The sequence below is a fragment of the Grus americana genome, chromosome 10, assembly GCF_028858705.1.
Source record: "Grus americana isolate bGruAme1 chromosome 10, bGruAme1.mat, whole genome shotgun sequence".
NCBI lineage: Eukaryota > Metazoa > Chordata > Aves > Gruiformes > Gruidae > Grus > Grus americana.
The window spans coordinates 20,727,644-20,740,281 of record NC_072861.1 but is presented as its reverse complement, the minus strand read 5'-3'; the positions used below and the strand labels follow the sequence as shown (position 1 = coordinate 20,740,281).

The 12,638-nt window shown below is 43.0% G+C and overlaps 1 protein-coding gene across 10 annotated transcripts in view; it reads right to left on the bottom strand.

Annotated features, from left to right (window-relative positions):
- LRRK1 (leucine rich repeat kinase 1) overlaps positions 1–12,638 on the bottom strand; it is an 81,243-nt gene that overhangs the window by 41,764 nt on the left and 26,841 nt on the right. For all 10 annotated transcript variants that reach the window (XM_054836859.1, XM_054836861.1, XM_054836854.1 and 7 more), the window contains 4 exons: positions 4,282–4,508; positions 3,641–3,768; positions 3,209–3,372; positions 2,372–2,509 (listed from right to left, as the gene is read on the bottom strand). In XM_054836859.1, the coding sequence (XP_054692834.1) occupies positions 2,372–2,509; positions 3,209–3,372; positions 3,641–3,768; positions 4,282–4,508 (657 nt within the window). The remainder of the gene's footprint in view (positions 1–2,371; positions 2,510–3,208; positions 3,373–3,640; positions 3,769–4,281; positions 4,509–12,638) is intronic.

The following is a 12,638-nucleotide window of genomic DNA, read 5'->3' as shown; positions in this document are numbered from 1 at the left end:
GATAAGAGAGGGGGCAGCACTGGGCCTTGGTGGGACTTGGGGAAGGTAAAGTAAAATATAAAACTGCAGACATACAGAGCGAACCACTAGAGGAAAGGGTTAAAAAACCATGCAAACTATAAAATTCTCCTTGCCACTCGAGTCTTGACAGCCAATGCTTTTACCATCATTAGTCTTCCACTGGCTCGAACCTCCTGTTGGAAGGAAGACCCAGTCCTCCCTTGGCGCCTGGTGTCGAATTCTCTCCAAGTATCAGCATGGGGCTGTTCAATGACAATGCTTCAAACTTCTCCCCCGAAATATCCCTGAGCAGGGGGCGGGAGGAAAGGGAGCCTACACGTTCCAGAATTAGCACAGACTTTGTTCTGTGTGGTCTAGCTGGGGTGCTTCATTTTCAGTCAACTGTATCCACGTTACATGTCCCCCACAAACGCTGACAAAGGCCACTCTCCAGGAGAGCTGAGTGCCTAGTGAGATTATATGCAATGCTTATGTGCCTGCTCCATAGGGGAAAAACTAGTGACTTTCAACTGGCTGTGCCTCTTCGTGACTGTAATTCTGGAGATCACTAGTACTTGTTTTGCAATTGCCTCTTGTCTCTCATCTCTAACTTCTCCATTTTTGCTGCCTTTCAGGAAGAGAAGGGGTGCCTCCAGAAGTGAGACAAAGGCAGCAGCAGACAACTTCCTTCAAACCTACTGCCATAGCACGCGAAAAGGGCTCTGGTGCCTTAGATTATACCAGGGGGAAGGAACTGCAGCATCCAGAGTAGGGTGCCTCAGTCAGCTCGTGGTGTGGAAAAGCTGACCAGAGTCTTACCTGAATACCTACACCCAGAGAGGGTCAGGTCTCTTCAAGAGAAGAAAACTAGTCTAGAGAACTAAGACATGGCTTGGAACATGTATGGTTGGTTCCTTTAGAAGGCAACAGAAAGGAAAGCTGAGAAGGCCTCTCCTTCTCTTAACACCACATTTCTAGTAGATACATCATATCTACTAGACCCCTCCACAAACCAGGCAAAGGCCAGTGATAAACTACATGTCCCACCAGCCTAGGTCAGAGACATGCTTTCAAGTCACAGGCCTCCTCTGCTTTCAGCTTTTCCTAAGGAGAAGACAGTTCACTGATGCTCTTACATAATAATATATGTAGGAACACATTACTGCCTATTTCTCGCCCTTCCCACATCTACTTCTGGAGAGGGCTGGAGAGTGAGTGCAGCCCTATTCACTAACATAAACTCTACAACCATGGAGCAGCCCAAGCCAGGGCTGATCTAGGCATGGGCTTTCACGTTCTGTTTGCTCACCACACTCTAGCCCTTGGGGGACTGAAAATATCTGCTATTTATTTCTTTTATGAAGGTAAGGCTGAAGAGATATAGATAAGAACTGGCACTTTCTAAAGTGCCAAAGCTCGCTAACTTTGAAGCAGCAGAGACTGATTGCACTGAGGTCTTCTCTGATGCCTTGTACTGGTGACTTCACATCCCTCTGCAGCCTCTGAGCAGTGGCACCCAAAGAAATGTGCCCTGAAGCACCATCTAGTGTTTAATATCGGTCATGGTAGCTCCCACCCACTGGGCTTATTCTTAATGCATTCAGAAAAAACAAGTTTCAGAGACAATAGTCCATAGGATTCATTCTATTTCAGGAGACATATGCCAATTGAAAACAAATGGTTACCAGAAAGCAAAGCCAAATCTTCAGGGATCATTAAAAACAATTGAGGGAGCCAATGACCCTCAGCACTCTTCTTCCAGGCCGGAACAAGAGGCACCTTTGCCGCAGACTCCCAAAATCCAAATTTGACGTGGAAATGAACCATCACTTCTGCATCCTTCCCACAGAGACCAGCAGTGAAAATCATGAAACTTCCACACAAAGTTTGACCTCTGTTTCTATGTCCATGACCCTGAGTTTCATAATCTGGAAGGGAAGCTTGGAGGAAACCCCCAAGTTCTGCTTAGTTTCATGTCACAACCATGTGAAGCCAAAAATTCTGAAGAACTTTGATGTAAAACTATGGATCTCTGATGTCCACTGGCAAGAATTATTTAATCTACGAGCTTAAAGATAAGAGAAATGTCAACTAGCATTGCTTAGGGCATTCAAACACACTATTTTCAGCATAGAAAGACTAATCCTTAATTACACAACACTGGCGTGCCAACTTAAGAAAAAACACAACTATTTGTGAGTACACTTAAGTACATCTGTATTTGGTTGGAGCTGCTCAGAGGCTCTGTGCAATTTCTGTGTTCATCAACTCAAAACAGCAGGTAGTCTCCTACCTTAACCAGGCAGCCACTGCTATGACTTCAGTCTGAGTAGGTATTAAGTACTGTGAAGTAGGAAGAAATGACACTTACTTCAAGCTGGAAGAGTCCCGGTGGAACCTCTTTTAGTGAGTTCTCAGAAAAATCCACTTCTCTGAGGTGATTTTTCCAGAAAATAGTCAACGCGTCAGGTAGGAATTCCAGTGAGTTTCTAGATGCTTTACAACATTTCTGGAAAACATAAAAGGAAAAAACATCCACAGAGTAGTAATCATCTCTTTAAATAATGAGGTAGATCAGCTGCCACATGTTCAAAGCATTCATAAATTCATTCCAGGTGATCTCTTTAGATATTTTGATCTACATAAATTATTGTGCATGCAGGCACATAGGAGTTACTAAGGAGATGTGGTATCTTAATTGATGGGCAAATTCTTTGGTGGGCAAAAAATATTTCAAAAGTTATTTTGAAAATTATCCCCATTTGCTTTTCAACCATAAACAAACACTTCACCAAAGCACACTGTTCTCCTGCTATCCCTGTAATAACAAGGAATAAAGTCACAGTGATGGGTGGATATAGATGCCCTGGGTTTGGCCAAAGTTAACTCTGAATGAAGCCTGAGTGTTCTGTAAAATGATCCTAACAATACTTCTGCTCATATGAACTACAGAGAAAATGAATGCATCCATCTAAGACGTGTTTCTAGAAGTTTTCCACCAATGCCCTCAACATGGTGAGAACAGGGTAGAACCTCAGAAAGACTTGATCTGAGACCCATAAACCGAATCAGGCAGGGGCATCCCTACAGAAACAGAGCAGCCTTTTAGCCTAAGACATCTGACAGCTTTTTAAGCATCACAGTATATTTTTTGCATTGTTTCAACAGCTTTTTCAGCCTCTGACTCTGTCAGAGCAGTTTGACTTACCAAGGGGCAGGCCCAGGGATCTGGAAACACTTTCAGCTGATTTCTGGAAACATTCAGTATGTTTAGGGACTTGAAGCAGTATAGAAAAACCGTTGGAAGTTCCACCAACCTGTTGTCAGAGACGTCAAACTCCTGCAGCTTCCTTAAACCAATCCAATTAGTTGCTAGAAAACAAGAAACATTGCAGACTTGGTGTAAGCATGACAGCAGTCTGATCCAGCAAGATGCTGCATACTTGCTAGATAAGAGCCAAAGGATTTCACGAGTGCTAAAAAACAACCAGGCCTGTTCACGAACTTTGGACAAAGGATTGAGAGATGCTAAGAATCTCTAGCTAATACTGTCTTTAAGTCGTTATTGTAACAGTTTGGGGTTCTCTCCGATTTCAAGATCGGACCTTGAAATGTAAGCATAACACTGGACTGTACGTACTGTTTTCCTCGTCAAATAACTTTTCCATATAGTTTTTGGAAGCGATGAGTTTTTTAAGGTTTTTAAGATGGAGGAATCCAGAAGGGAGAGTAGAGAGCCTGTTGCTGGATACGTCGATCTCCAGTAACCTGTGAGTACAGAACATACTCAGTCAGGCATCAAGAAAATGCTAGCAAAGACTCCTGTTTACCATAGACATCTATTTTACCAGGACAGCTTTAGATCTGAATGAAAGCAGCTGGAATGTGTTCTCACAAGGCAAAGCAAAGAACCCTATTTAGAAAATTAACCCTTCCAGGGAGCAGACAGAGGTAGTCTGGATAGACAGCAGATCAGGTACTTGAGACCAGTCAGCTCAAGACTTAGACTTAGAGGAGTGGGGCTCACCAAAACAGAGAAAAGCAGAAGCAATATGAGGCAATACAGGAATAAAATTCCCTGCAATTGTCCTGATAACTAACTTGGAAACACTAAGAATGCAAAAGGGCAAATCTTAAGTTAAACCTTGCAGCAGACAGAAAATAAACCAAGAAGCTCCTGCATGTGCTCTTCACTTACACAGTTTCACACAAGCACAACTGACTCATTTGCACCTGCTCTCTGTATGGGCTCAGTTTGCTGTAGGCATCTAGCGCACACACCTTGTACATATAATTTCATCGGATGACTGTATGCTGGGTAACTCCGTCAGCTGATTGTCAACCAAGCTGAGCTTCCTGAGGTTTATCAGGCCCCATGGGATCACGGATGGAAGGGAGACCAGGCAGTTGGCAGAGAGATCCAGTTCAGTTATCTGGCAGGAGATATCAATCAGCCAGTCCAGATCCACCCAGGGCAGTTTGAGGTTTGACCAGTTCACACACAAAGTCTGCATATGACAAAGAAAGAAGAGAAAATCACATTAGTAAAATCCGAATTGCTCTCAGCCTGCGTTACACTGCTAGGAATCTGGCAGATCACAGCACAGACCATAAACATTTTGCTCACTTTCCAATCTGCTTCTAGGATGAAATCATGCCTGCATATCAGCAGCCCCCACCATATAACTGCTCCATGATCTCACTCCAAAGACCATAAGCAAGCACAAGCTGGGCACCTGGACTCCTTCACCTGTCCACACACCAGCTCCAGTGTGCTCCACAAAGGGTGAGCTGCCCTTGCCCGAAATCAGCACTCTCATCTGAGAGTGGGACAGACTCTAACGTTTGTTCATCCAACAAAGCGCAGTGAGTTTCTGTGAGGCTGGGCATTCACACTTTACACTAGCAGCGTGATATGGACAGATCATGGAAACCATCCTCAGTCCAGACTCTGCAGCCCAAACCCCATTCTGTCTCTTGGACATGGTCTGCATTGCTGTTCCAGTCTCCAGGGGACTCTGAACACCAACAGAGGCCACAAAGGTCCAGAGGAAACCCTGTGGAGCAGTCAGCCTCTGAAACGCCTAAGGATCGTTGCTTGTGCAGCTGTAGACAGGACAGGGACAGATCTACCGAGTGTGGTAATGACTTCTTAGGAGGAGGCCTGTTGCTGGAATAATTAATATATGCCCAGGCACTGCTCTTCCATCTTAAACCTTACAACAAGCAGTCAAACCATTCTGGGGAAGGTTTAGGTTTTGCAAAGCAACACCTGGGAAAGGCAAAGAAAGGCAAGCAACCTCTTGTAGAGCACTTCTAAACACTAGAAATTTGCTCACTATCATTTAGGAAGATAGTTTCTGAGAAACATGATTTTGGCAGTTGCCTTCTTTGTAGATAACATTCTGCTGTTTTTGACAGTAAGACGAGGAAGTTGTTTTATCCTCTTTCGGAAAAAAAACCCAGAAGCTGTTGTGAAAAGGCATAACAAGTTATTTCAGGCTCCAGCTTGGACAGAAGAAAACATGAACACATAATGATCATCAATGCAAATGAACAACCCAAAGCTTCATTTTCAAGATCACCTCATTGCATTCCAATGAGATCTATGTTCCAAAATACACATTTTTAAAATGTTAGTCCCAAAACATTTTCATAAGCTCAGTGTTTTTGATCTAACTCATCCCAAAGACAGCATCAATGAAGTGATCATTAATTCTCCACCAGGAGGCAGCAAGGACCCGACAGCAAATTTCATTTGCTTTCCAATTCCCAGTATTTAGCACTTAAGATTTTTAACCCCAAATTTAAAATGAAAAGGAATATATTTTGGGAAGGGAGAGAAAGAAAAGGGAAACAAAGGTTTATCTCAAATGCTTATTTGAGACTCAGAACTCCAAGTAATGAAGATCACACAGTTCAAATGTTTAGGAGAATGGAATAAAGGGTAAGCAGTAAAACAGTTGCACTTTTTAGAAGTTAACAGTAGCAACACTTAGCGTAGACATAGTGGTTTTCAAATGTTCACTAGTGAAGCCTCAGGACAGCCCTGCAAATATGAATGGAAATACTACGCCCATTGTATCACTGGGGAAACCAAGGCAGAGAGCACAAGCTGTTTGTCTAAGGAGCCATTCACCGCCATGCCATAAGGCATCCATATAAAACACAGCAAGCCAGTAGCAACAAGAAGTCAAATTTAGCAGAGTATCCACTGCTACTGCAAAATATACAGTACCTCATGGGAGTTACACTGCAAAGCTTTCACACTGGCACTAAACATATTCTGCTTTACTGTTAGATTTTCCAAGTCTGTATATTTATCAGCTTCCTGCTTACAAACTCTTTGTTTTAAATTCTGCATGTAGTTCTCTGTAATTTTCTTTTCAGCTGTAACAGCCCAAGGCTGCGCTTGTTTACATCACTGGACAGCTCTCAGTTGTGATTTACAGTAATAGAGAGTATAAACACACAGGTCAGATTCCCTTTTCCATCCCTAGCCACCCTGCACTGCAGGAGAGATGTAGGGATGTGGTATTGATGCTAAGGGACTGGAAGATCTTCCCAGCAGGAGGAAATCTCACTAGGGAAAAGCACATTTGTGCTGAGACACTTGACTATTTTTTATGGCTCCTTTAATTGCCCCAAGAGCTCAGAACAGGAGCCAGATCTCTAAATCCAAGTAATGCAGGAAACCAGCTCTACACTACAAACGAGAACTTCAAGAAGTATTGATATCTGTCTGGCTACTTACATGCACGTTCAGGGCACTACCCTGTCTTATAACATTATTGCTCTCTATTTTAGAAAGAGAATTTTCAGCTGGTTTAGCTTCCAGTCGAGGTCACCAAAAGCCAACTTACAACAGTACTGATGCAAGAGTAGGGAGAAGCGATGGCTGCGGAGAGGAGGGCGGCATCGCTATAGCTCCATCCTAGATCAGCTAAATTTGTCCCTGATAGAAATACAACTTAATCAGCAATGAAATTTTTTTACTGATGTTGTTTATACCATAGTGTGGTTTATAGTGATGCCAGCAAAAGCCTTTTTATGCCAGGACAATTAAATATACACCATGACTTCCGCTCATACAGAAAAACCCCCATCATACTCCTATCTGGATAAAATAACATGCTCTGCATTAGCAAAATCACATACCGCTCTTAGGAAAGAGTTAAGAAAAGGCCTGATCCCCAACTACACATGCTTTATGAAGATTTTTAATAGGAATGGTCTCTTCAGGCTAGACGAGAAAGGTGTAACAAAGATCCAGCTGCTGAAAGTACAATACAAGCACAGTCTGCCTAGATATGTGAGAAATGCTTTAACAGGGAATTAGACATTTTAACAACCAACATTGGCTGGCAATGCATACTCCATCCTGATCCTTTCTTTCCAGGAATGCAATTTTTTTTCAAAAGTTATGCTGACAGTCAGCCAAAATGGGGGCGGAGGAGTTAAACCAGAATGAATAGCGGAAAATCCAAGCTTTTAAGCAGCAGTTCCAGACATGTCTATTGTCTTAAAAATTAACTGCTAGTAAGGAAGGGGCTTCCTGCTTACCCATATCATTGTCAAGACATGGGGTATGCAACTGCTAAGGGTTACAGAAAGGTGGATTCGTCTCAGCCTATCAGACCTATCAATTATCTCCTGTAACCATCACAAAGCCCTTGCTCAGAGGGAGTCTAAACCTCAAAAATGAAGCCATGGAGATCAGCCACGCTCTTTCCTCTATTTCCCTTTACAGCTTGCTATCTGCCAGCAGAAGGGAACAGCAACGCCCTTCACAGAGATCTCAGGCAGTGGCTGAAGCAGCCTTTTACTGACATCCATGACCAGAGCATCCAACGCCTTGAATTATTCACATATTTTACCCAAACAACCGGAAGCAAGAATATTGAGAATTACAGCCAAAAACCTGGCCAAATGTTCCATGCAAAAGACTATCCACAGGTCTTTAAGTCACATAGAGGATGCACATAAACCATACAGGGTTTTGAAACTCTGGCAGTGATGGGAACAAAAGCCGGGAGCGCTGACTTGCTCCTTAGGTTTCCTCCTCACAGAAGAAAGCAGGCTCTCGTGGTTGCGATCCTGAATTCAGACTCCAGAGCCCCAGATTTCTTGTGTGACACCTCTCACTGTCTCTGGCTACCCAGACTCTGTTTGCCAGTCCATATAATGGGACAGTAGCATTTCCCCTTCTCTCAGGGAAGCCAGGAGTAAAAATGCACTACGGACTTCAACTCCCTCTTTTCTCTTCCTGCTTAATTAAACGGCTCCCAACAAAACTGCAAATAAAAAAAAATCAGAAAAAAGAACTGATGGTGCTTATCCCCTCTCTCAGTTCCTGCTCTGTTTCAAGATGATGCTCTTTACAGCAGGCCCAGGCTCTTATTCCAGTATAAAAAAAGTACTTGTCCTTGAGTACACTGATGAATGCAGTAATAATATCTATAGCCTGCTTTTAGCGGGTGCAAGCAGGACCATGCGTCTCATTTCAGACTGATACTCATCTCTATTTTGCATTTAGATTGCTGTATATCATTTACCTCAAAAATGCAGAGCCATGGCCTCAGGGTACTTAATGTGATAGAAAGATACCTGCAGAATTCAGATAGTGACTTCTAAAACCACAGACCAGATTGTGAAATCCAAAACCTGCTATGAATGCTGCAGTATAGGTGTCCCCCATCTGCTAGGTAGCTTTCTGAATCTCCTTGCACCAAGTCCTCCTCCTCACCCAGAGCCTGGGACTGACAGTGTCTCTTCTGCCTGACTGCTGCAAACTGGAGGATCAGCCAAGCCCCTTCACCTGACTTGGGGACAGTGGGACAAATTCACCTTGGTGCTCGTACCCTGATGTCAGTGGAGTTACATTAGGGATTCACTTTGCTCAGCACTCTGCGGTGAAAACGCAATTAAGTGAAAGAAAGCCTAACAGCAATGACACGAAGAGGGGGGATTTCCTCCCCAACTCATACTTCATCATCTCCACTATCTTCCCAGAAAAGCCCATTTCTTTGATGCCAAAGGTCTGTGATGCTGCACTTGCACAGGCCAATGATCAGCTCAACGCTTCTCCACTTGGCACTGGCTGGTGAGCTCTGTGCTCAAATGAGAGAGGCTGTCAGCTCCCAGGCACAGCCTGACTCTTGGGCAGCTTACTGCTCTTCAGAAGGGCAAGGAAAACCTCTGTAGACTCCCCTCTCCTGCCGAGGAAAGAATTTCTCAATATGAGTCCTGAAAACTAAATGGAAATCTACTGCAGTGATGTCAGGGGATGCACTGAGGAAGACAAGAGACTGGAAACTGTGCAAAAGCAAGAAACTCCACTGCTCTTGGGCAAACAATGAACTACAAATAAAAAAAATAGTTACTTAGGTTTGAGACTTTTTGGTAAGGTGATTAAAAAAGGCTGTTGTGCATTCCTCCTAACTGACATGACATGCCCCAACAGAACCTTGCTCTTGCCGTAGACAGGATATTCTGAGGACACTGATCTAATTCCTCCATCAATAATGCTGCTGTGAATCCAGAGTGGAACTGCTGCAGATTTCTGTACCAATGGTGATGTAACTGAGATTAGCCATGCAGTGGATAAAAAAAATGAGAGGAAGATCACACACATACACATAGATTTATATGCTTGTGTATAAAATTCTTGGCAAAACATTTCCTTGGGAAAATCATAGAATCATAGAATGGTTTGGGTTGGAAGGGACCTTAAAGATCATCTGGTTCCAACCCCCCTGCCATGGGCAGGGACACTCTCCACTAGCCCAGGTTGCCCAAAGCCTCATCCAACCTGGCCTTGAACACTTCCAGGGATGGGGCCTCCACAACCTCTCTGGGCAACCTGTTCCAGTGCCTCACCACTCTAACAGTAAAGAATTTCTTTCTCACATCTAATCTAAATCGACCCTCCTTCAGCTTAAACCCATTCCCCCTTGTCCTGTCACTACACTCCCTCATAAACAGTCCCTCACCAGTTTTCCTGTAGCCCCTTCAGGCACTGGAAGGCTGCAATTAGGTCTCCCTGGAGCCTTCTTTTCTCCAGGATGAACAACCCCAACTCTCTCAGCCTGTCCTCATAGGAGAGGTGCTCCAGCCAATTTAAGCTCTTTTCTGGTCTGTAATGGGGAAAAAAGTATATTTAACACTGCACACACTGGAAAGTTATGTGTATCTCCATGCTGATTACACCTATTGAAGTCTAGAATCTGTGCCCAGCCACTTTACTGCAGGGGGGTCTTTCTGGCATTTGTTACCTGTTCCTGTAAAAATGGAGCACTTCCTCTCTTTAGCAAGACAGTGGTTTGCTGTGGGCATAAATTTACACCAGGGAAGAAAAAAAAAAAAAAGAAGAGAAACAGATATTAGAAAAATGAAATGTAACTCCTCTTGTCTCAGCAAGGGCAGCACTATGCACAGTGCAATGGCTGCCTGGAAGGTGTGGCAGCTCAACTGAGCTCTGCAACCACATTTTATGCATAGCTGGTAGCATTCACTACTGTGAAATCAACTGGAGGTCAACTATGCAGTGTTTTCACTTAAAGAGAGCACAGATGGGACAAACCCTTTTGAAGTTCTGGGCTCACTGTGAAAGGATCGGTGCTCGGTCTGGTCTGTCCAAGAGGAGTGACTTTCTGACATCCAGCTGGCTGCCATACACATCGCAGTCTCCGCACAATCCTTTTTTGCTTCCTCTCGGTGCAAAATGCACCACAGCACTTACACAAGGAGACTTACATTTTTGAACCTTAAGAGATATGAAGAAAGCACTGAGGCAGCTTGTTTGCAGTCATGTTTTAAAAAAATTATCCGGATGTGTGACTATCACTTCCCAGAGACTGGAGCTCTGCAGACAAACTAGGACAAATCTTTCTGAATTTGGCCCAGTCTGCCAAAAATGAATTCAAAGACAAAGCATTAAATAAGCAAACATATTAAAAATAAACAGCTATTAGAAGAATCAAGGTCAAGTTTCTGCATCTGTTTTTTTCGGGCTTTTTTTCTTCTTTTTTGCTTTTTCTTTTTTTTAAACCAGGCCCTTCTGGTAATTAGCTGACTGCTCTCTTCTTCACTCAGGGTGTGACAACAGCAAAGCTGAGTCATTTTTACAGCAGCTAAGTTAAATATTGCCAGCAAGTTCACATGGAAAACAGACCTCTTCCCTGTGATTCAAACATTTATTCCAAGTTTATTCAAGCTGAATTATCCAGTTACTTGGATTTTTTCCCCTTCTAAAAGGCACGTAGTTTTATCAACTCTTATCCAGAAACATCTAGGATGTAGTTTCCTTTTATTTACCTGTCAACAAAACTAAGAATGCCACAGGGAGGGCTCTAAATCTGCTGATTGAACCTAATGAAGTCATGCTCACCTATGTGGACTGTAGTCCCTAACATTTACAGTATTGTCAGGAATCCAGTGAGACAGGGTTTTGGCAGGAAAATAGAGAATGTAGAAGTTCCTAACACTATGAAAACCTCTCTGCTTATTTTTACTTAACACCAAAGCAGAATTAACACCCCACAATGTTACGAGCTGAGCAAACAGATACTCAACTGGCAATGGGATTCACACAGATGGAGCCTTGATCAAAAAATTTCCCCTCACAATTTTTTATTGCAAAATGTTTATGACCTGATGAAAACTGTAACTATTGAAAGCTCAGGGCTGTGATGCTCTGATTCAGTGTTGGTTAATCTACATACTGAGGGGAAAACCAAAAAATACCTGATAACTAGATTGATGGATAAAAGTAGAAGTAATATGAAATACTATGTGCTTCCCTATAAAGCAGTACCAGTGTGTGCTATGAGACATTTTTCAGTTCTGAATAAAGGAGACTTGAACAACAGAGATTACAAGAATGAAGAATATAGCCTAGTTATACAAAGATACGTGATAATGATGAAATGCAGTAATACCCTGCATGAAAACAATGCCACTCATCTGTAGATCTCAAAGCATCACCACCATGTATTAAGCTTTACAACAGCTGTGAGACATGAGGAGTTTAAATCTCTCCATTTTACAGAGGAAGAAATATAGATGCAAATGAATTATCAAAATTGTCAAAAGGCTGTCAGTGGCTAAGTAGTGAACAGAGTTCTTGTCAACCTAAAATGGCTTCAATTGCTTTCTGTTGGCCTCTGTGTCCCATCAAAAAACATTTCAGCTCAACTAATAGGATCTGATCACAGATGATACTCTCCATGCTGCTCCAGAAAGCCGGATCTGTCCTGAGCAAGCAGCAGTAAAGGCTACCAGCCATCTTTTACTCATGAGGATCTGGAGTAGGGAAGAATATATTTTGAGCAGATGTCAGCTAGCTCTACCCATGCTCCACGTTAACAAAAAGCCACATGAGCCTATTTGTACATGCTGTATCTGAACAGACGCAGGGGAAGAGAAGCGTTTACATGCTTAGGTTTGTGCCATGCTAACATTCCAGGACAGCACAGAGCTCATGGTGTTACCTTGCAACCAAAATGCACAACAGAAACCTAAACAAAGTGATGATCCTGGGTGTCAGAGGAAGCCTGTGGTGATACTTATTTCTCTGGAAGACTTTGAGCACAAAGTCAATGTTTCCTTTCCACAGTATATGCCTGGTTCACATGCTG